Source organism: Leptopilina heterotoma, unplaced genomic scaffold (assembly GCF_015476425.1).
Source record: "Leptopilina heterotoma isolate Lh14 unplaced genomic scaffold, ASM1547642v1 Lhet_108, whole genome shotgun sequence".
In the NCBI taxonomy this organism is placed as follows: Eukaryota; Metazoa; Arthropoda; class Insecta; order Hymenoptera; family Figitidae; genus Leptopilina; species Leptopilina heterotoma.
In genome coordinates this window covers 2057295-2080991 of record NW_025110825.1, presented here as the reverse complement: position 1 = coordinate 2080991, position 23697 = coordinate 2057295, and the positions used below count along the sequence as shown (strand labels likewise).

The following is a 23697-nucleotide window of genomic DNA, read 5'->3' as shown; positions in this document are numbered from 1 at the left end:
TGCCAACTTTTTGATAAGAAGAGACCAGGTGTTGATGTCCACGTTAGACAGGGACTTTTACATGTGACCTCACGTCTTCATAAATGTCACGCACGCAATTTACATATACAAATAAACGAGAGAATTTACTTCGCCCAATTTGAATCACTCAACTTTCCGCCCAATTTTTTACAATTCACAACTTTTACGATTTCCGAAATAAATTTTTCTCATAGCAAAGATTTACTTCGCGAATTTTTTGAATTTTTGAATTTTATAAAAATTAATAAAATTTAATTTAACTTTAATTTTAGAAAATTTCAATTTTGGATTGAATTTTTTTAGAAATTTTAAAGAACTTAGATTATTGCAAAATTTTTTATAAATTTCTTCGCAATAATTAAATTATTTTCATAAATAATAAAATTCTTTTACAGGAATTCAATTATTTTCATAAATAATAAAATTCTTTTACAGGGATTCAATTATTTTTAATACAATTTTAATGTAATTTAATGTAATGATTCTTAAAAATTTTATTAAAATTTGTCGGAAGAATTTAATTATTTAAAAATTTGTTGATAAAATTCTTTTTGAGAATTTCATTTTCAGAAACATTCAATTATTCAATAATTAATTTATTTTTGTATTTAAATTATTGAATTCTCGTAGAATATTTTAATAAAAATTGATTTAAAAATTAATTTTAGTTAAAATTTTAGATAATAATTGAATACTAAATGCATTATTGCATGAATTTTTAGAAATAATTGAATTATGAGAAGAATTTAAATTAGTGTCTTTAAAATTCTAAAATTTTAAACATTCAATTATTTAATAATTTATTATTTTACAGGGATTAATAAATTAACAATTCTATCGAACTAATTTTTTGAGAAATTATAATTTCAATTCTTTCGAACTTATAGTTGAAGTCTTTAATATATATTTAAATATTAATTGTTTAATGACTGAAAATAATTGATTTGCAGAATAATTTGAGTCAAAAACTCTAAAAAAAAATAATTGAACTTTGTGGAAGTTAAAAATATTTGAAATCTTTGAAAATAATTGATTTTTGAAAAGGGTAGGTACAAATTATAGTTTTTGAAAATCTGAATTTTTAATACTTTTAATTAATAATTCTGCGCAAAATTTAATTTTTTTGAAAAATTTTAATTCACATTTTTTTAAAATTATTTCAAATTTTTTATTTTCTAAAATATATTTAATTGACGAATTCACGAAAAATCGAAATTTTGTTAAAATTGATGTGTAAACAAAATGCGGATTTCAGAATTCTTAAAGAACTTTGTCGTAAAAATTATTAAAAATAATTGATTTAGAGAAAAATTTTAGTTAATAATTTCAGAAAAGAATAATTGATTTTCGAAAAGGTTACAAATTAAAATCTTTAAAAATCTGAATTTTTAATACAATTTTAAATAAATTCCTCGAAAAATGCAATTATTCAGAATTCAATTCCATTATTCAATAAAGTAATAAAATTCGTTGTAATAATTCAATTATTTTTATAACTAACTTTTAATTCGTCGCAGAAAATTAAATATTATCCCCATAAAATCAATTATTTTAAGGAATTTTAATAAAATTCTTTTCCAAAATTCAATTATTTTGATAAATATCAAAATTCATCGTAAGAATTCAATTCTTTTGAAAAGTATGTAATAAAATACTTTCCAAAAATTAAATTAGTTTCAAAATTTTTTAAAAATTCTCGTCAAGAATTCAATTATTCTCTTTTTAAATAGCAAAATTTTTCGCCTAAAATTCAATTATTTTCATAAATTTAAATAAAATTCTTTGCAAAAATTTCAATTATTTAAACGAAATTTAATAAAATTCTTTGCTTAAATCCAATTATTTTTATAAATTATTATTTAAATTTTTCTTAGAAATTCAATTATTTAAAAAAATTTTGAGAAAATTCTTCAAAAAGTTTTTAATTATTATTTTTAAAAATTGTTATAAAATTTTTTAATATAATAAATTTCGGTTCTTTTACAGGGATTCAATTATTTTCATAAAAAGTAAAATTTATTATTTTAGAATTCAATTATTTTTGTAAAGAATAAAACTCGTTGCAGAATTTCAATTATTATTTTTAATATAATTTTAATCGAATTTCACGAAAAATGTAATGATTCTTAAAAATTTTATTAAAATTCGTCAAATTTATTCAATTATTTAAAAATTTGTTGACAAAAATTCTTTATGAGAATTGAATTTTAAGAAACATTCAATTATTCAATCAATTATTTATTTTCGTTTTTAAATAATTGAATTCTAGTAGAATTTTCTAATAAAAATTAATTTAAAAATTAATATCAGTTAAAATTTTAGATAATAATTGAATATTTATAAATAATTGAATTTTGAAAAGGTTTCGGATTCAAATCTTTGAAAATCAGAATTTTTCGTACTTTTAATTGACAATTCTGCGTAGAATAAAAATTTTTTTGGAAAAAGTTTAATATTTTTTTAAAATTATTTCAAGCTTTTATTTTCTAATATACAACTGAAGAATTTTCGAATAATCGATGAAATTTTGTAAAATTGAATTGTAAACAAATTGATTTAAAAATCCACAAAGAACTTTTTCAAAAATTATTAAAAGTAATTAATTTAAAGAAGAATTTTAGTTAAAAATTCTGGAAAATAATATAATTTTTAGAATGAATCAGAATATTCTGTAGGCGGGTCGGGGAAAAAGTGAAAATTTTTTCTGGAAATCAGAGAAATTGGTAAAAATTTGAGAATAGAATTTCTTTCCGTCTGTATAATTATAATAATAACAATAATGCATCGCGAACGATATATTTATGAATGTTTGTACATAATATAATTTCTGGCTGGTTTTTCCCCCTTTTGACTCCCTTGTTTTAAAACTTTTATTTTTTGAGATAAGGGAAGAGATGATCGAGTCTTCGGTAGCCGCACGACGAATAAGACTTTGGAGTCGATGAACGAGCGGAAGAGGTTTTGTACGTCGGAGGGCAGAGGTTGCTCTTATCTCTCTGGACTCACAAAAACACTCTGTCATTTGCAATGACCAAGTGGCAATATCGATTAGACTTATGTCCATATACTTGCGTGCCTCTTCTATATCTTTAGATTTTCAAAGATTCAATAGTCCCTTTATCTCGAAAACCGTCTTCCAACTTATCTCAAGATTTATATTCTCTCCCGAAAATTCTTATACAAAAAAATTTTTAACACCCTCGTCTTTCCCATCGTAAGAAAACCCACATAAGTGTTATATAAATTCTTTTTTCTATAAAACTCGTCGATAGATTATTTTTTTGGTGCTAAGAAAAAAAGGATGGTATCAGAGTCGGAGAAAATTTATTTGAAACGAAATTTTGGTTGAGGGAACCAAATAAATGCACATTCAAATTATTATTATTATAAAATTAATTAATTAATAAATAAAAAATGATTCATTAATAAATGACATTAAAATTAAAAATAAAACTTGGTTCAATTAAAGAAACGTTTAGTCAACTATATGTACAGTTAACTAAACATTTCTTTAATTGAACCAAATTTTCCAAGTGAATATTTTCTATTAGAAAAACAGACTATTTAAATACTTTTTTTTATATTTGATAAAATTTTCACAGAAATTCAATTATGTATTTGAAAAAAAATGTTCATAAAATTTTTTGAATAAATTAATTATTGAAAAAAATTTTATAAAATACTTCGAGGGAAAACATTTTAAAATAATTGTAATTAAAGATTTTTTATATAAGAATTAATCTATTTTCAAATATAATTGAAATTTAATTCCAGAAAAGAATTGAATTATTTTCAAAATTTCTAATAAAGAATTCTTCAAAAATACATTTTAATAAAATTTGTTGCAAGAATTCAATTATTTTCAAAAATAATTAAATTCTTAGCAAAAAAATCTAATTATTTTCGAAAATAATAAAATTCTTCGAGCAAGAATTCAATTATTTTCAAAAATACTGAAAATCTCAGGAAGAATTCAATTATTTTCTAAAATTTTTGAAAAATTTTTCACAGAAATTTAATTATTTTCATAAATTGTTCAATTCCTAGAAGAAGTTCAATTATTTTCAAGTAATTTAATAAAATTCTTCACAAAAATTCAATTATTTTCATAAATAATAACATTCTTTGGAAGAATTTTATTATTTTCATAAATAATAAAAGTTTCCAAAGAAATTCAATTATTTTCGAAAAGTAAAAAAAAAAATTCCTCACAGAAATTCAATTATTTTCGAAAAAAAAATTAATAAAATTTTTCACAGAAATTGAATTATTTTTATAAATCATTCAATTCTTAGAAAAAGTTCAATTATTTTTAAGTAATTTAACAAAATTCTTTACAAAAATTCAATTATTTTCATACTTACATTTTCTGGAAGAATTTAATCATTTTCATAAATAATAAAAGTCTCCAAAGAAATTCAATTATTTTCAAAAGTTTACTGAAACTTTCAGCAAGAATTCAATTATTTTCGAAAATTTAAAAAAAAAATTCCTCAAAGAAATTCAATTATTTTCAAAAAATAAAATTTTCCACATAAATTCAATTATTTCCATAAATCATTTAATTCTTAGAAAAAGGACAATTAAAAAAATGACTAAAAAATTATTTTTAAGTAATTGTTCAAAATTTTTTACAAAAATTCAATTATTTTCATAAATAATAACATTTTTTGGAAGAAATTAATTATTTTCATAAATAATAAAATTCTCCACGGACACTGAGAAAAGAAATTATTGGATTTAAACAAATTTTGTTTAAATCAAACTTAAAATATCTTTGCCATACAGTCAAACATATTTAAGTTTAATTCAAACATATTTTCTGGTTCGTATATACATTTTTTTGGAAATAATTAAATTTCAAAAGAGTTTTAAATTGAAATCATTGGAAATTTTGTTTTCTTCAAAATTTGAATAGTATTTAAATAATACATTATAATAATCGTAAGTTTCCTTTCCGTTAGCAAATTATCTGCATTCATTTGTTTTGAAAATTAAATTTTGTGGGTTAAGTATTGGCATTTTTTATATATTTTTTAATGTCAAACTTTTTAATGTAGAAAATACTTTACTTATTAAATAGTCTCGACTCTTTGGTAAAAAATCTAAAATTAATGAAAATTCGAAAAAATTCAAAAATTCGATTTTCTTAAAATTTAACATTTTTTCTTCTCTTTTATGGGATTTAGCTTCATTATTTTTGTGCTTTTGGAAAATACTTTACTTATTTAATAGTCTCGACTCTTTGGTAAAAAATCTAAAATTATCAAAAATTCGAAAAAATTCAAAAATCCGTTTTTCTTAAATACAACATTTTTTCCTCTCTTATATGGGATTTAGCTTCATTATTTTTGTGCTTTTGGAAAATACTTTACTTATTTAATAGTCTCGACTCTTTGGTAAAAAATCTAAAATTATCAAAATTTCGAAAAAATTAAAAAATCCGAATTTCTTAAAATTCAACATTTTTTCCTCTCTTTTATGGGATTTAGCTTCATTATTTTTGTGCTTTTGAAAAATACTTTACTTATAAAATTGTCTCGACTCATTGGTGATAAATCTAAAATTATCAAAAATTCGAAAAAATTAAAAAATTCGAATTTCTTAAAATTCAACATTTTTTCCTCTCTTTTATAGGATTTAGCTTCATTATTTTTGTGCTCTTGGAAAGTACTTTACTTACTTAATAGTCTCGACTCTTTGGTAAAAAATCTAAAATTATCAAAAATTCGAAAAAATTCAAAAATCCGTTTTTCTTAAATACAACATTTTTTCCTCTCTTATATGGGATTTAGCTTCATTATTTTTGTGCTTTTGGAAAATACTTTACTTATTTAATAGTCTCGACTCTTTGGTAAAAAATCTAAAATTATCAAAAATTCGAAAAAATTCAAAAATCCGTTTTTCTTAAAATTCAACATTTTTTCCTTTCTTTTATGGGATTTAGCTTCATTATTTTTGTGCTTTTGGAAAATACTTTACTTATAAAATTGTCTCGACTCATTGGTGATAAATCTAAAATTATCAAAAATTCGAAAAAATTAAAAAATTCGAATTTCTTAAAATTCAACATTTTTTCCTCTCTTTTATGGGATTTAGCTTCATTATTTTTGTGCTTTTGGAAAATACTTTACTTATAAAATTGTCTCGACTCATTGGTGATAAATCTAAAATTATCAAAAATTCGAAAAAATTAAAAAATTCGAATTTCTTAAAATTCAACATTTTTTCCTCTCTTTTATGGGATTTAGCTTCATTATTTTTGTGCTCTTGGAAAGTACTTTACTTACTTAATAGTCTCGACTCTTTGGTAAAAAATCTAAAATTATCAAAAATTCGAAAAAATTCAAAAATCCGTTTTTCTTAAAATTCAACATTTTTTCCTTTCTTTTATGGGATTTAGCTTCATTATTTTTGTGCTTTTGGAAAATACTTTACTTATAAAATTGTCTCGACTCATTGGTGATAAATCTAAAATTATCTTATCAAAAATTCAAAAAACCGAATTTCTTAAAATTCATCATTTTTTCTTCTCTTTTATGGGATTTAGCTTCATTAATTTTGTGCTTTTAGAAAATACTTTACTTATTTAATAGTCTCGACTCTTTGGTAAAAAATCTAAAATTATCAAAAATTCGAAAAAATTCAAAAATCCGTTTTTCTTAAATACAACATTTTTTCCTCTCTATTATGGGATTTAGCTTCATTATTTTTGTGCTTTTGGAAAATACTTTACTTATTTAATAGTCTCGACTCTTTGGTAAAAAATCTAAAATTATCAAAATTTCGAAAAAATTAAAAAATCCGAATTTCTTAAAATTCAACATTTTTTCCTCTCTTTTATAGGATTTAGCTTCATTATTTTTGTGCTTTTAGAAAATACTTTACTTATTAAATAGTCTTGACTCTTTGGTAAAAAATCTAAAATTATCGAAAATTCGAAAAAATTCAAAAATCCGTTTTTCTTAAAATTCAACATTTTTTCCTTTCTTTTATGGGATTTAGCTTCATTATTTTTGTGCTTTTGGAAAATACTTTACTTATAAAATTGTCTCGACTCATTGGTGATAAATCTAAAATTATCAAAAATTCGAAAAAATTAAAAAATTCGAATTTCTTAAAATTCAACATTTTTTCCTCTCTTTTATGGGATTTAGCTTCATTATTTTTGTGCTTTTGGAAAATACTTTACTTATAAAATTGTCTCGACTCATTGGTGATAAATCTAAAATTATCAAAAATTCGAAAAAATTAAAAAATTCGAATTTCTTAAAATTCAACATTTTTTCCTCTCTTTTATGGGATTTAGCTTCATTATTTTTGTGCTCTTGGAAAGTACTTTACTTACTTAATAGTCTCGACTCTTTGGTAAAAAATCTAAAATTATCAAAAATTCGAAAAAATTAAAAAATTCGAATTTCTTAAAATTCAACATTTTTTCCTCTCTTTTATGCCATTTAGCTTTATTATTATTTGAATTTTTATTCAAGAGAAAAAATGGAAAACTGAAAAAATTTAGAAACTTTTAAAAATTCCAGGCCTTTTCCATGCTTTCCCTGATTTATAGAAGCCTTTTAAAAATTCCATACCATTTCCATGATTTCCAGATTCTGTAGGAACCCTGCTTTTGTCTGACTTTCTTCTAAATTATCGAATTCAGTGATTTCTGGCGTGAATTTGGTTAAGTTGTAAAATGATTAATTTCTATTTTAATTCGTTTTTTTTTAAATGTAGAAAATCTGATGTTAATTTAATTCTTTTTTCGTTATGCACGGCAAAAAATATTTAGCTGGATGAACTACAGATTTCACTTTAGTAGCGAAATTTTTCAGTGGTTCAATTAATACTTTTGTTATTCTAGAGAAACTTATCGCTATTTCAAGTAAAACTTTTTTCAGTGTGTAATAATTATTATTTCTTTAAAAAGTATTTAATTTAAAATGGCTTTATAAAATAAGCAATGCAAAAGATGACCCAGATACTAATTGTAATTGTTCTAGCCATAGTTTAAGTCTAGTAATGTAAATTCTATTTAAATTGAGACCATTGAGTGAAATTATTTGAATTTTAGTTATAGTTAAATCTCTTTGTTAGGTTATAATAATTATTTCTTTAAAATTTTTTAATTTGTTTAAAATAAGCAGCCCCATACAACATTCCCGCGCGCTTGCGCGCGGATAGTTTGGCTAGTACATTATAATAATCGTAAGTTTCCTTTCCGTTAGCAAATTATCTGCATTCATTTGTTTGTTTTGAAAATTAATTTTTGTGGGTTATTGTCATTTTTTTTCAATGTCAAAAAAAACTCGTTTTATTCAATTCACAAAATTGAAAAAAATTCCATTCCATATTTTTTATTTTCCTGACTTTTTCCTAATTTTCATCAAAAATATTTACTTTTTTCTCATCCTTTCAATAAATTGAATTCCTGCAACGAATTTTATTATTCATCAAAGAATTTTAATATTTATAAAAATTGAATTGAATTCTTACGAAAATTTTTACAAACCATTTTTTAAATAATTGAATTCTGTTTGGAAATTTTATGATAATAGTAGATATTGAAAATCATTGAATTGCGAAAAGTTTTTAATGATAATTAATATACATATATATTTAATAGAAGAAATGAAAAAAAAAATTATTTAAGATGCATATGAATCAGAGTTACAATCATACTCGACTCATTTTAGTAATGGTTTTGTCCTGGCATCGGTTGACCCTTGATGATTAAAAATAATGTTTTTATCTTGCTGAGGGAGCAGCATCTCGCGATCTCTTTCACTCTCTCTCGTTACATTATAAACTTTTCTCTCTTTTTTTTGTCGTTTCTTTTTTTTCTCACTCTCTCAGTCACTCTTTACATTGAAATCTTCTGTCTTGGTCGCGCGCGTATTTATTCTCACATAAATGTGCGTTCATCTGTCTGCCTATGTACATACGTTCACGACGAGCAGGCAAGGAAAGATAAGGGAACCACTGTTATTTTTGTACTATAACCGGATAGCAACAGAGTATGTGTCTTCTCGCAGGCTTCGAGGATACGCGATTTTTCTTCCATTATTTGGAGAATAAAAAACGATATAAAAAAAGGAATAAACAAATTTTTTTAAATTAAAAAAAAACAAAAAAAAAATTATAAACAAATTTTTTTTAAATTTAAAACAAGGAAAAAAATAATAAACAATTTTTTTAAATTAAAGAAATACAAAAGGCAGCAGAAGGAAATAAAGAAAGAAAAAAATGTAAAGGTGAAAAATAAAAAAAAGAAAGAATAGGATAAAGAAGAAAAATGGGAAAAGAAAGAAGAGCTAAAAAATTAAATAGACTGATTATTATTATAAAAAATATATATCAAGTAGATTTCTTCTTTTTATTTACAAAAACTATTGGTTTTGTTTCTTGGTTCTTACAAGGAATATTTATAAAAATAATTTAATTCTTTGGAAGAATTTTATGCAGATTCTGATGGAAATAATTGATTTTCTGAGAAATTTATATTATTCATAAAAATAATTGAATTCTTCCGAAGATTATTACAAAAAAATTTTTAAATAAATGAATTCTGTATGAAATTTTATGAAAATAGCAGATATTGAAAATCATTGATGTGCGAAAAATTTTTAAAAATAATTAAATTTTACAAAGAATTCTATTAAAAATTTTCTACAATAATTGAATTCCTAAAAAACATTTTAATGATTATGAAAATAATTGAATTCTTGCAAACGATTTTATTAAAATGTTTAAAAAGAATTTAATTTATGTGAAAAATTTTGTTATTTTTGAAAAAAATTGAATTCTTTATAAAAATTTTATAAACATTGTTTTAAATAATTTAAGCTTTGTTTTATTGGATTATTATTATTTCTGTATAAATTTATTATAGATAAATTTCATTATCATTCAGAAATAATAAAATAAAAAATCGTCAAATCCACGAGGATTTGAAACCTATGACATTTGTTCGCGAAGCGAATTTAGAAGCTTTAGCACACTTGACTAAAAGTGTTTAAAATTTTGAGAGCGAAAAATAACAACAAGAATATAGAAACGCATCTATTAGTGAAGATTATATTTTTGTTTCTTTTTTATGGGAAATATTTTTTTTACATGATGTATATATAGATAAAACTTCGGTTGGTAACAGTTAAGAATATTCTGTAAATATATGTATTTCGAATCAAGATTTTGATCTGAAGTTTGAACCTTTGTATACTTCACATGAATGCTGTGTAATATGTTCAACAACTTTATCAGAGTTTTGTTATTATTGTCATGGTTTTTCTGAAAAGGAAACAAAAATTCTGAAATCCATTATCGAGCATCTTTTAAAGGGATATAATAATGGATATTTTTTTACCCTTAAATGGAGTTAAATTTTATACTCCAAACGGAATTTTATAGAAGTATATTAGCATCATCTTTAATTGTTAAAAAATTTAGGGTGTAAATACTTCCTAAATTTTTAGTTAAAAAATTTTTGTTGTTTATGTGGCTTTGGAGTAGATTTTTATCTCCAGAAACTTCACTCCCTTGTTAGAAAAATTTAGGGTGTATAAATACTTTCTAAATTTTTATTCAAAAAATGTTTGTTGTTTATTCGGCTGAATGTCAAATTCCTAAATTTTTAACAGTGTAATTTGTTTACTGAATCAAATGCGACTAACAATTAGTGAAATTGTACCAAAAAATTAAAATTTATTTCGTCAAATCTTACTAATAGTTAGTCATATTTCGTTCACTTGTCAAAAAGGGGAAAAGTTGTCTATCGAAAATTACTAAAAATTAGTGAAATACAATTTGTGAGTATTTTTTTCTATTTTCTTTGCAGCTTTGGAGGAATATGCGGAGCGTACGGAGGAACAAACGTCGGAAACTGGAAGAGGGACAAGTTTGGCTGACGAGAATGTCGAGGTCATAAAAAGTGAGAGTAATGTACAATACAATGTACTTGGAGAACTTGATCGACATCAGCAGCAACAACAGCAGCAGCAAATTGGCTATTCAAGTGCAGAAGAAGGTGGAGACGGCGTGGGCGTGTTGGAGGCGGGTCAACCGGAAATAGAAAATGGCGGTTTAGTTGAGGGAACTGTTGTTGAATCGGGGGCAGCACCAGTTGTGGCATCAGTTACCGATCTCGACGACAACACAAATCTCACGTCGTATACTCTCATTAGACAACTCGGCTATCATTCAACTCAACAAATCATTCATGAGCGGTGAGTCTCTTTAAAGAAATTTTTGCATATCGCGCCTATCACTAATACATCTCAATTTATTTTCATACTCGAATTTATCAGCAGTTCTTATCATTTTTATTTATTTATATAATATACTACTGGATCTTGATATGTAATTGGGAGGAATTATTTATGGATTTTTGTTGCACTTGTTGATCTTGAGCTTTGTCATTTATTATAGTTTTTTGTTTGTTTTTTATGTATACTTTATTATACTTTTAATTGTATTTATTTATTTGTTATTTTTTTTATTTATAAAATTATTTTTTTGTTTATAAAACATTTTTTATTTTTTATTTGTTGTATGTATTTATTGTAGTTTTTTATTTGTTTATATTTATACTGTTTGTGAAACTATTGTTTCACATCTTTGTTAACTCATCATCACTTTTGGAGTAGATTTCTAACTCGAAAATGTTACTCTCGATGCTAATTACTTCCTGAATTTTTTAATATTATGCAGGGATAAGATAATCTTCCTCTGAAACAATAACGATAAAGTTTTTCTAGAATAAAGAATAAGGTATTCATTTTAAGAATTAAAAGTAAGAATTAAAAGCTAATTTGCTGCGAAACTATTTTAATTGTTCCAGGGTGAAATATTTTTTTCTGTGATGGGTTTTTACTTTACATAATATATTATATATATATTAATGGTTGTTTGTTTATTTTGTAGTATTTAAAAAAATTAATGAAGTAGTATTGTAACGTTGGTTGTTGTTTTTGTTGATGTTTTGGTTCTAGTAACGTAAAGTACTAAACACATCAATTTATTTTGTTCAGTTCAAAACATATTCTATACACTGACCTGCATAATTTTAATGATTGACACAAATAATATTGCAGTGGTAATTTTACGTTCAATGTTATTTTTCGAAAAGAAAAGTATGATTATTCCCTTTGATAATAAAATTAGTTACGGATTGCAGCATAGTAAATTAATTATTGTACCACTTTTAGTATAATAATTAGCATAATTTTTTTTATTTCAACTAAAAATTTAAGGTGCTTTATCCTTAAGGTTACTATTATCAACAATAAAGTCACGTGTTAATGCTGTTGAAACGAATTCTTATCAAAACAAAGCAACTTTATAACAGTATCAGTAAAAGTTACTTTCAATCAACAAGTAACGTTCATAGTTACTCCCTAAATTTCAATTAGTAAAAATATTTAGTAATTTGAATTAATGATTGACTTTTTACTTCAGAATTAATAAATTTTACTAATAAATAGTAATTTCTACTACATTTTTTTACTACTTTTTGCTTTTGAGTTAGTAAATTTTACTAATAAATAGTATAACTTCTACTAATTTTTTGTTTTTTTACCATTTTTGGCTTTTAAATTAGTAAATTTTACTAATAAATATAGTAATTTTTATAAATTTTTGTTTTTTAAATACTTTTTGCTTTTGAATTAGTAAATTTTACTAATAAATATATAGTAATTTTTACTAATTTTTGTTTTTTTACTACTTTTTCTTTAGAATTAATACATTTTATTAATAAATAGTAATGTCTACTAATTTTTTTGCTCTTGAATTAGTAAATGTTACTAGTAAATAGTAATTTCTACTAATTTTTTTCTACTACACTTTGCTTTTGAATTAGTAAATTTTAATAATAAATAATAGTAATTTCTATTAATTAATTATTATAAAAAAACAAAAATTAGTAAAATTTACTAATTCAAAAGCAAAAAGTAGTAAAAAAAACAAAATTAATAGAAATGACTATTTATTAGTAAAATTTACAAATTCAAAAGCAAAAACTATTAAATTCGTAAATTTTACTTAAGTACTGCTAATCACATTACTTATTATTAATTAAAAACTTCTGTTAACTTTACTGGTTGATAAAGTTACTTTTTGCCACAGGAAGTATCCGTTAACAATATTCTTATTTATTGTTGCAAAGTAAAGGTGAAAATTATAATTAAAAATTTGAAAGTATAACTGATAATCTTGCTCATTAATTATACGGTATAATTTGATTAAAAGCATTAATTGCTGAAACTTTACTTGTTGATAAAAAGTAACTTTTTAAAAATATACTTCTTATCAAGAAGCAACGTTAACAATTTTTGTTAATTTTATTGATTAAAATCATAATTCCTATAACTTTACTTGTTGATTAAAAGTAACTTTTAAAAATAATGTTTATCAACAAGCAACGTTAACAATTATTATCTAATGTTACTTGTTGTTAGGAAGTAACTCCTAATGTTACTTGTTAAGATGCAATCTCCTAATGTTACTTGTTGATTAAAAGTAACTGCTAATGTTACTTTGTTGTTAGGGAGCAATCTCCTAATGTTATACTTGAGGATTAAAAGTAACTGCTATAATATTACTTATATGTTGTTAGGAAGTACAGCTTGTTAACAATACAAAGATTAAAAGTAGCTGCTAGCTTTACCCAAAATGCTCGAAAAGCTCGTTTATTGTGGATGAAGTAGAACACGAAATGTGCATAATAGGTTAAGTGACGTCAGGGAAAAAAAGCTGTAGACAGGGGAAAAAAGTCTCGCGCAGGCGCGTAAGCGGTTGCGAGAGTCTTTTTTCCCCTGTCTACAACTTTTTTTTCCTGACCTACGCTTCTAACTTAGATTTTCAACCCATTTCACAAATAAAACATATGTTCGAGTAGCATTTGTAGCATAAAAATATTTTTGCCCCATCATTGTTAGTAACAAATTGAGTAACAAACTTTAGTTTAATAACTTTAGTTATAAACTCGGAAGTTGACATATTCACCATAATTGCAGTAGTAGTTGTATAGTTAAATCATAACTTATGGCAGGGATTAACACCTGCGATAAGTAATAATCTGATCTTAGGTGATATACATAACAGGCGATAATAGATGAGATAATTTTTTTTCTGTCTTAATTATAGGACGTTCTTAACACAAAGTGAGAGTTCATATCAAGGGGATAATTTAAGGGAGGAGGAGCAGCAACAGCAGCAGCAACAGGTCTCTCAACACAATCATCCCCCCCACCAACAACAATCCTCGCATCAACACGAAGAGCACATCGGACAGCAGTACGTGCAACTTGGGGCGGGAGAAATTCCGGTTCCTGCGGGAGGGGATAGCCGGCACCCGACGGAGGTCTCCGTCCCGTCGGAAGGGAATCGCCTTGCCAGTCACATGCCACATTCAACGATGCATCGATACGGGATTGAGACGCTCTCACCGGCAACCGAGCATCATCATCATCATCATCAACAACAACAACATCAACATCATCATCTCAATGAAAATAATCACGATCTTAATAATCATTCACGACAAATTGACGATCATCATAATCAAGATGATGATGACGAGAGAGTGAATATTGTTGCTGCAATGCGTGCACCAATCAGAGGGGAATATTCCCTTGGAAATCTTTTTCCAAATTTAACATCAACTGGAGCGAGTGCTGGTAGTGGAAGTAATGGAGCTGACGAGCATCATCATCATCATCATTCGCAACATCTTGAGGACGTTCTTCACGATGATCCCTATTTGCAACATCAAATTCGTGGTGCAAATGTCACTGGGAATAGTGGCGGTGTTTCGCCACAAGTTGTTCGCGCTGGCAGTTCACCAGGTTCGAGTCGAAGTCCACATGACGATCAGGGATTGTCGCCACATCGTCACGTGCAGGATGACGGATACAGTCCCAATGATCAAGGTCGTATTCAATCACTCACGCATTTGACGACAATGCAACCACCACTTTCTTCAGTGCAAACCAGTCAAGGTCTTCAAGATTCGGGACGAGTGACTACCGAGCATATTTATATTGATTCTTTGTATGGAGCACATCCGACGGGAGCATCACATCATCATCATCAGGAGCATGATCAAGGACCGTCCACGCCGCATTCGCCGGGACTCGCAAGGTTAGTTCGCTTAATTTTTTTTTTGTTTTTGTTTTTGGAATTGTGATCAAATGGGAATTGCAGATAAATTTTGACTGAACGTTATTTTGTTGACAATTTGGTGGTTTATTTTTTGTAATTGTGCCCAAATGGGAATTGCAGCTAAATTTTGAATTTTTGATTTAAGGATTGTGGTCTTGTGACGGAAAAAAGTTAAAATTTTACTCCTTTTTTGAAACTCACCAAATGTAACTACAAATGACTTATCAATAGGGTGTTAATGATTAATTCTTTCTGTTTCACTCCTGTTTCGAGTAGATTAGTATAGGTAAATTAAACTTGATTATTTTTAACTCGAAATGTTTTACTCTCGATGCCATTTACTCCAAATTTTTTACCGTGTCAATAAACGTTTAATTCCATCGGAATTTTTTCTTTCGCTACATTTTGGAATCAAATTTAATCTTTCGGTAAATTTTATTTCGCTACATTTTGGAGTTAAATTTACTCTTTCAGTAAATTTTCTTTCGCTACATATTTTGGAGTTAAATTTACTCTTTCAGTAAATTTTCTTTGACTATACATTTTGGAGATAAATTTAATCTTTCAGTGAGAATTATTTCGCTACATTTTCGAGTTAAATTTACTCTTTCGGTAAATTTTCTTTTGCTGAATTTTGGAGGTAAATTTACTCTTTCGGTAAATTTTCTTTCGCTACATTTTGGAGTTGAATTTACTCTTTTAGTAAATTTTCTTTGACTACATTCTGGAGTTAAATTTACTCTTATAGTAAATTTTCTTTCGCTAATACATATTTTGGAGTTAAAATTTGAAACCATCACCAATATTTTGTGACAGTATAATCTGTAAAGTAAAAGAAATTGTTCTTTGAAACTTTTTCGTTGGTGACTTCTCTTGGAGTAATTTTTAACTCAAAAATTTTACTATAATTTAGATAAACCGCACATGGAAAAAATTTTTCTCGATTATTCTATACTTATTTCGTATGTTTTCTTGTGAAAATTTCTGTTTTCTAAAAGTTTTCAAAATTTCTAATAAGGAGCCTAAATTTGATTGATTTTTAAGTAAAATTTCACCAATTGTTCGCTTTTTTAAACAAAAATGATTTTTTAAAGTTAATTCTTACTGGATTTTTATCGTTATCTTAAATTTTTTTTGAGATGATAATTAATTAGATAAATTAATTCAATTCTAGTAGAGAATAATTATCAAAGTTTATTATAGTGAAGAGTGGAAAATTATTTTTTTCAGCATTTATTTATTTACAAGGGACTAATTTATTGCGATAAAAATTGATAGCGAATTTTTTTATTATTGTATTATTTGTGAAATTAATTAATTGTTAAAATGTCAATTGAATCGATTGAATGAATTTTTCTAATTTGAATTATTAAATAAATGGTAAATTATTAAATAAATAAAAATTTATTGAAAGAATTAAGTAAATATGGGCTAAAAAGTATAATTTGTTTGTAGGTAATTTTAATTAATTAATTTTGGTAATTTTTCGTAATTGAGTAAAATAAATATAAATTAAAAAAATAAAAAACTATTTAATAAATTTTTTATTTTAATGCAATTTTAAAATGACTGGAATTTTTAAATTTCATTAAATGCGCGTTGAAAAACTTTCATTTTTGTCTCCGCAAAATAAAAATTGTTTTATTATATATATATACTTTTAAATTGGTTGCTTCGAGAAATATTTGAGAAATTTTTCCTTCTAATGACTCTCTAATGATCTGTACTCTAATTTCTATATTGATGTTTAATCTTTTTTGAATGGAGAAAATTTTCATTGGTAATCTAATGGAGAAGAGAAAAAAAAATTTACGTGGAATATATTATAATATTCTATAATTCTGTGAGATTTTTTTTTATATATTAGCACAATTTTTTTCTTTAAAATTTCATTTAATTCATTAAATTTTTATACTGATTTCTTAATTAAATTTCGTTAAGATTCAAAATTATGAAAAAATAGGTTTTTACTTACTTTTTTTATTAAAATTTAAACCTTTTTTTTTAGTAAAATTTACTTATTTTTTTTTTTGTTTAGTAAAGTAAACGTCAATTTATTGTGAATGCTTAGAATAGAGTTGATACTTTTGGCAATAATTGGTTAATAATAATAATAATTGTAGTATTTATTAATTAGATAATAATGATTTATATTTATTAACTATTGCAGTTAAAAATAATAATTATGGCGATTATTATTAGTTTTTATTATTATTTATTAAATTATTATTATTGTTGATATTTATATTATTACTCCTATTACTATTATTACTATTCACGTTAATTACTATTTGGTTTTCTTTAAGTAAAATTATTAAAATATAAAATTATCGTAATTATTATTTTTATTATTATTATTATTATTATTATTATTATTATTATTATTATTATTATTATTATTACTATTCTTTATCGTAATTATTATTATTATTATTATTTTTATTATTCGTGGGAATTATTATTATTATTATTATTATTATTACTATTCTTGGCAATTTTAATGTTACTAACAATTGTTGTTTATCTTCAGCAATTGTTGTTACTCATTTATTATTTTCATTATTATACTTATATTTTCGTTGATAATTTTAAAAAAAATTCTACAATATTAAAATAATTTTAACAAATTGCACTGAAAAAAAATTTATTTCTATCAAATAATTTTTATTTAAGTTAATTAAATGGTATTTTTTTATTATTTATCGCAATTATTGGCTCAAATATAATTTTTATTCTATTTAAATGAAAATTTACTTGATTCAAGTATAAATATTCATTTGAGCATGCCATTTAAATTTGATATAATAGGAATATTTGAATCAATTAATTTTTTTTCAATGTAGGAATAATAAGAAATATATTATTATCAAATCGTTGAATTTATAGAGAAATAAAAATTTTTGGTTTTAAAAAATAATTAACTTTAGGAGAAAAATAATAATAATAAATTTTTTAAAAAATGCCCACAAGTGGCCTGTCGTAGTAAAACAATTATACACTGATGACTCTAGTCTTGTGTTTAGTAATGATCTTCTATAAAAATATAATTGATTTTCTACAGTTAATTAATATTACATTTAAAAATTGTTTTTACGTTTATAACTTCAAGGTTGTTTAAAATAATTTATTTTCATTTGTTAATACAAACAGAATTTCCTGTAAAATTTTTTTTTACTTTTTTAGCTTAAATATTATTAATAATACATTAAGATATATTAACAAATTAATTAATATATATTAATATAATTTAAAAAAATATATTTTTGGTTTTAAGTTCTTTTAAATTGAATTGAAAATATATTCTCTTCTTCATGAGAAAAATTGAAAAAAGCAAATTAAATTTTTTCGGAAACTTTCTAATACTATAGTTAAAAATAATATATATAAAATTTGAAAGTACAAATATAATATTCACAATGTAATATCCAGCAGGTGACTGTCTTTTTATCATAATTTGCAATGATAAAATGTGTAAATAAATGCCAATATATCAGTCGTGTAAGTCGATTTGTATAATCGAAATTTTAATTGTTAAGTAGTTTAATTTTCGATTATGGAAAGTAGACAAAATCGTACAACTTATCTTGCACATACATATAATATATATTGTTGTAATCTTATATTTGTACAACATATTTTATATATATTTTTTTCTGTAATATATTTAGAATTATTACTCTGATTATTTTTCATTAACTAATATATATCTGCGGTGTTTATTATACAACGATATATATTAATCAACGAGAGATATTTTTCATTCATTGAAATATAGATATTTTTGTTTAAGTAAATTAAATTAAGTCAAATTTTTACTAATTTGAATTAGTGACTGAACTTTTGCTTTTAAATTAGTAAAATTTACTAATAAATAGTAATTTCTACTACATTTTTTTACTACTTTTTGCTTTTGAGTTAGTAAATTTTACTAATAATAAATAGTAGAAATTACTATTTATTAGTAAAAATTTCCTATTTAGAAATATTAATAATAATAATAATATTTTAGAAATTTCCTATTTCAAAAACAAAAAATAGTAAAAAACAAATATTAGTGGAAATTACTATTTATTAGCAAAAATTTTCTAATTCAAAAACAAAAATTCAGTCATTAAATTCAAGTTACTAAAAATTTTGACTAATTCAAATTTAGGGAGTAAAACATATATTTATAATAAAAAAAATAATTATAAAAGAAATAAAAAAAAGAAAAAGTGAGAAAATGGTTTTCGGAAAGAAATTTGTATTTCTTTAAAAGTTAAAACAGAGAATATAACTTTGTTGGGGTTTTTTTTTTGAAAGAGATGCCGCTCATATACAGAAAACACCCTCAACTTAAAAAAAGTGATGAAGAAATAGAAATATTTGCCTACAAGCTTAAGGGCGCGCACACGGAAACTTGGCGCAAATAAATAAGAAAACGTTTATGAAAAACCGCCGATGGAAATGATGCCCACTTGAAAATAGCCTATACTAACAATTCTCTGAAAAAAACAAAGTGTGTTTTTCTGTTTATTGTTTCACGCGCGAAACTTGAGGCATTATATTACTGAGCCATTAGGAAAATGGGGGAGGGGGGGAACTAAATATTTTTTTTGTCATCAATTTTTTCACACTGTTTTCATTTTTTGAAGATTTTAATGATTTTTTTATTATTTATTATTTCTGCCCTAAAACAGAAGAATCAAAAGAAAAAAAGCATAATTTTTAATTTATATACTAATTATTTAATGGAAGTTTTATATTTAATTAATTCTTTTTATTATTTATTTTTTTTATTTTCTATTCTATTTTTGCAATGTTTTTTATTTTTTCTGTATTTTTTCAATTTGTTTCTATTTATTATTATTTTTAATGTTTTTTATTTTTTACTGCATTTTTTCTATTTTTTTCTATGTATTATTTTTAATGTTATTTATTTTTTCTGTATTTTTTCAATTTGTTTCTATTTATTACTTTTTAATGTTTTTTATTTTTACTGTATTTTTTCAATTTGTTTCTATTTATTTATTTTTTTTGTTACCATTTTGAATGGGTATTTAAAATTTGAAAAAAAATTCTATACATACTTCTGTATATCATAATATCAGGGTAATTAAATTTCATGCTAAAATTTATTAAAAGGCAGTCAAAACACAAATGAAAAACGGTGTAAAAATTAAGAGTATCTGGCGCCTGAAATTTGTCTATTCATATATACAATTTGAAAATTTCCGAGATAAATTAATTTTGAATGGGTTTATGGAATTTACATTTTTTTCCACATTTATACACTTGAATTTCTCGTTTTTCTGTGTTTTCGTTTTTGCACATAATATAAATATATTTATATTCGTGGGAGAAAAAAATCAATAGACATAACGAAAACATTCTATTATAAACAGAAAATGGAAAAAAACATATATGAGGTCAAGAATAATGAGGTATTTATGTATGAAAATCAAATATACCTTTTGGAGAAAATAAAATCAGTTTGAAATCTGTCATCGAAACTAGACCGAAAGGGTGTCACAAATTTTTTCAAAACTGTATTTTTGAATTTTTTTCGTGAAACGTTTTTTGTAGGTTTTGAATTTTTATTCTACAAAATTAATTATTATTGTTTTTTTTAATTTATTTAAATAATTAATTTTTTAATATTTTATTTATTTATAATATTCAAAATATTTATAATAAATAATTAATTTAATAACTAATTGTTTAGACAAATAAAAAGAAGATTTTTTATTATTTAATAAATTTAATTTGAAATAATAATAAATAATAAAAGGAATGCGTCAAATAATTATAAAACTTTCATTAAAATATTTATTATTTAAATTGAAAATTAATTAGTTAGATCATATTATTTTTTTTATTAATAATTAACTTATATTATAAATTAACATTAATAAAAAAATACATACAATAGAAATTTAATTAATCAATAAAGATTTTATTAAAATTCTCATACATTTAGAAAAATATTGAAATGTTTTTAAATTAAAAGGAAATTTTTAATTTTGAATAATAAATTTAAATTTTTTAATTTATTAGTAAAATATTAATAATGAAGAAGCAGTGTCGGAGGTGAAATTTTTCCTTTTTAAAAATTTTTATCCTGCGTCGGTAATGATTTTTCAATAATTAAATCGTATTTATATTTAAGCACGTACACTTATTTTCTAATTTCAATTTAATGAGATTTTTCTTTAATTTTCTCTTCTGTATTAAAAAGAATTTTTTTTTGAAAATAATCCTAAAGTTGAAATCTAATTTTCTCTCTTTTTTTTTTGCACACTGTTAGAAATTTTTGTTGGAATTTTCAGAAAAAAGCAACTGAAGTTTTCTGCAGTTACGTTTTACGTAAAATTTTGAAACGTTTCATAATTTCCAGAACCATGTGACTGCATAAATCTTTAATCACAGGTCACTGAAAATTTTGTTACAGTTTCGTAATTTTACGAAACACGTAACTGCAGAAAACTTCAGTTGCTTATTTTGGAAATTATGTTACAATCTCGTAAATTTCTGGAACACGTAACTGCAGAAAACTTCAGTTGCTTATTTTGGAAATTATGTTACAATCTCGTAAATTTCTAGAACACGTAACTGCAGAAAACTTCAGTTGCTTATTTTGGAAATTATGTTACAATTTCTTAAATTTCTGGAACACGCAATAGAATAATGCTTCCGTTACATACCTTGAAAAATATGTTACAGATTCGAAAAATTGGAATTTTTCAGAATTTATTGAAATTTTTCAGAAGAATTCAATTTTAATAAATTTTGATAAAGTTCCTTATAAGAATTAAATTTTAAGAAAATTCAATAAATTATTTATTTTTGTATTTAAATAATTGAGTTCTCGTAGAATTTTTTAATAAAAATTTATTTCAAAATGAATTTCAGTTAAAATTTTTGATAATAATTGAGTATTAAAAGTATTACAGCATGAATTTTTAAAAAGAATTAAATTTTTGTATCACGTTACAACTTGAACTTGCTGTTGCTTCTTTCCAAAATTTTTGTTTAGTTTCATAATTTTTCATAACATGTCATAGCTTGAATTTTTTTATTTTTCCTAAAAATTTTGCTACCGTTTTCTTCAGTTTTGATTATTAAACAATAATATGTAACTAAAATGTCACATATTGCTTAATAATCAGAACTGAATAAAACTGAAACAATATTTTTAATGACACTCATCAGTGATAGCGAACATAATTTACATTAAAATACAAAGTATACTTTAATATGTATACCTATAACTTCATTATTTCTAAGTTTGTTTTACAATTTTTTCTATTCCACTAGATTTGCAGTAAAAAATTATTTAAACTTAAAAATATTTAATAATAATGTTATTGTTTAAAAATTATTTATTTATGGCTTATAAATAAATTCGATCAAAAAACAACTGGTAAATAATATAAATAATATTTATTTCTTACTTTTTATGCACAAAACTATTTATTCAATCAAATAATATTAATCATTCATTTATTAATAAAGTATCAAAAGTATCATAACTTTGATTGCTCTGAATATCAATAAGCTCATCATAGTTACGGTACTGGTTCCTAGCATGGACATTCCATTCTGCAGGACGATTTTTCTTCAAAAATATCTAATACGTGTAATGGAGCATGAATAAAAACAGATTTTGTACATACTTTTTAGTTGTGGAAATATGCTTCAACTTTTTAATCCCAAGAATGATCACTTATGACACTTTAAGAATAATTTATAACCCTTCTTTACTTATTTAAATACTTTATACAATAAAACATTTTTTACGCACAACCACTTTTTCGAAGGGCATTTTCAGTTATGTATTTCCTGCAACAGACCCAAGCGGCGCGAAAGTAATTGTGCGCATCTTAATTCAGCTGTGGTAACTGAAAATTTTGTTACAGTTTCGTAATTTTCAGTTACTCTTTATACTTTTTGAAACTATTCCCAAATTTTCAGTTACATTTCATTAAATTTCCTTAATAGTTATTGATTTTAGTGTGACTGAAGTTAGAATTCCGTTACTCATTAAGGATTTTTACTAAAAATTTTGAATTTTGAGTAACATTTAGAAATCATAAGAAACGTGTAGTAAATTTCAAGCAAACGTAACTTATAAATGCTTTCAGTACCATCATTTGGAAAATTTTGTTACATTTGTATCTGAATTTTATCGGAATATTCAGAACATTTCTAACAGTGCAGTGAAAAATTTTTTTTTAAGTTTTCAATTTTAAATGAAAACGAAACTTCTATAAAGTTTTCCAAAAAGAAAGTTCCAAGAGAGGCGAAATTTTGAGAATTAAGAAAAGTTCAAAGCTTTCAATTTTTAATGAAAACTTACGTTTTCATTAAAAATTGAAAGCTTAGAACTTTTCTTAATTCTCAAAATTTATCTTCCTCTTAATGTTATAGCAATTAAATTTTTTAAAATAATTTATTTCTTTTTTTTTTTCAAAATCGTTTCTTAAAATAAACTTTTTAAAGAAATAAAAAAGAAAATTAATTGTTTAAACAAATTAA

General features: G+C 23.5%; 1 protein-coding gene across 3 annotated transcripts in view; it reads left to right on the top strand.

Moving 5' to 3' along the window:
- LOC122503163 (box A-binding factor-like) overlaps window positions 1-23697 on the top strand; it is a 118796-nt gene that overhangs the window by 56750 nt on the left and 38349 nt on the right. For all 3 annotated transcript variants that reach the window (XM_043613617.1, XM_043613611.1, XM_043613623.1), the window contains exons 2-3: window positions 10856-11243; window positions 14164-15159. In XM_043613617.1, coding sequence (XP_043469552.1) covers window positions 10856-11243; window positions 14164-15159 — 1384 coding nt within the window. The remainder of the gene's footprint in view (window positions 1-10855; window positions 11244-14163; window positions 15160-23697) is intronic.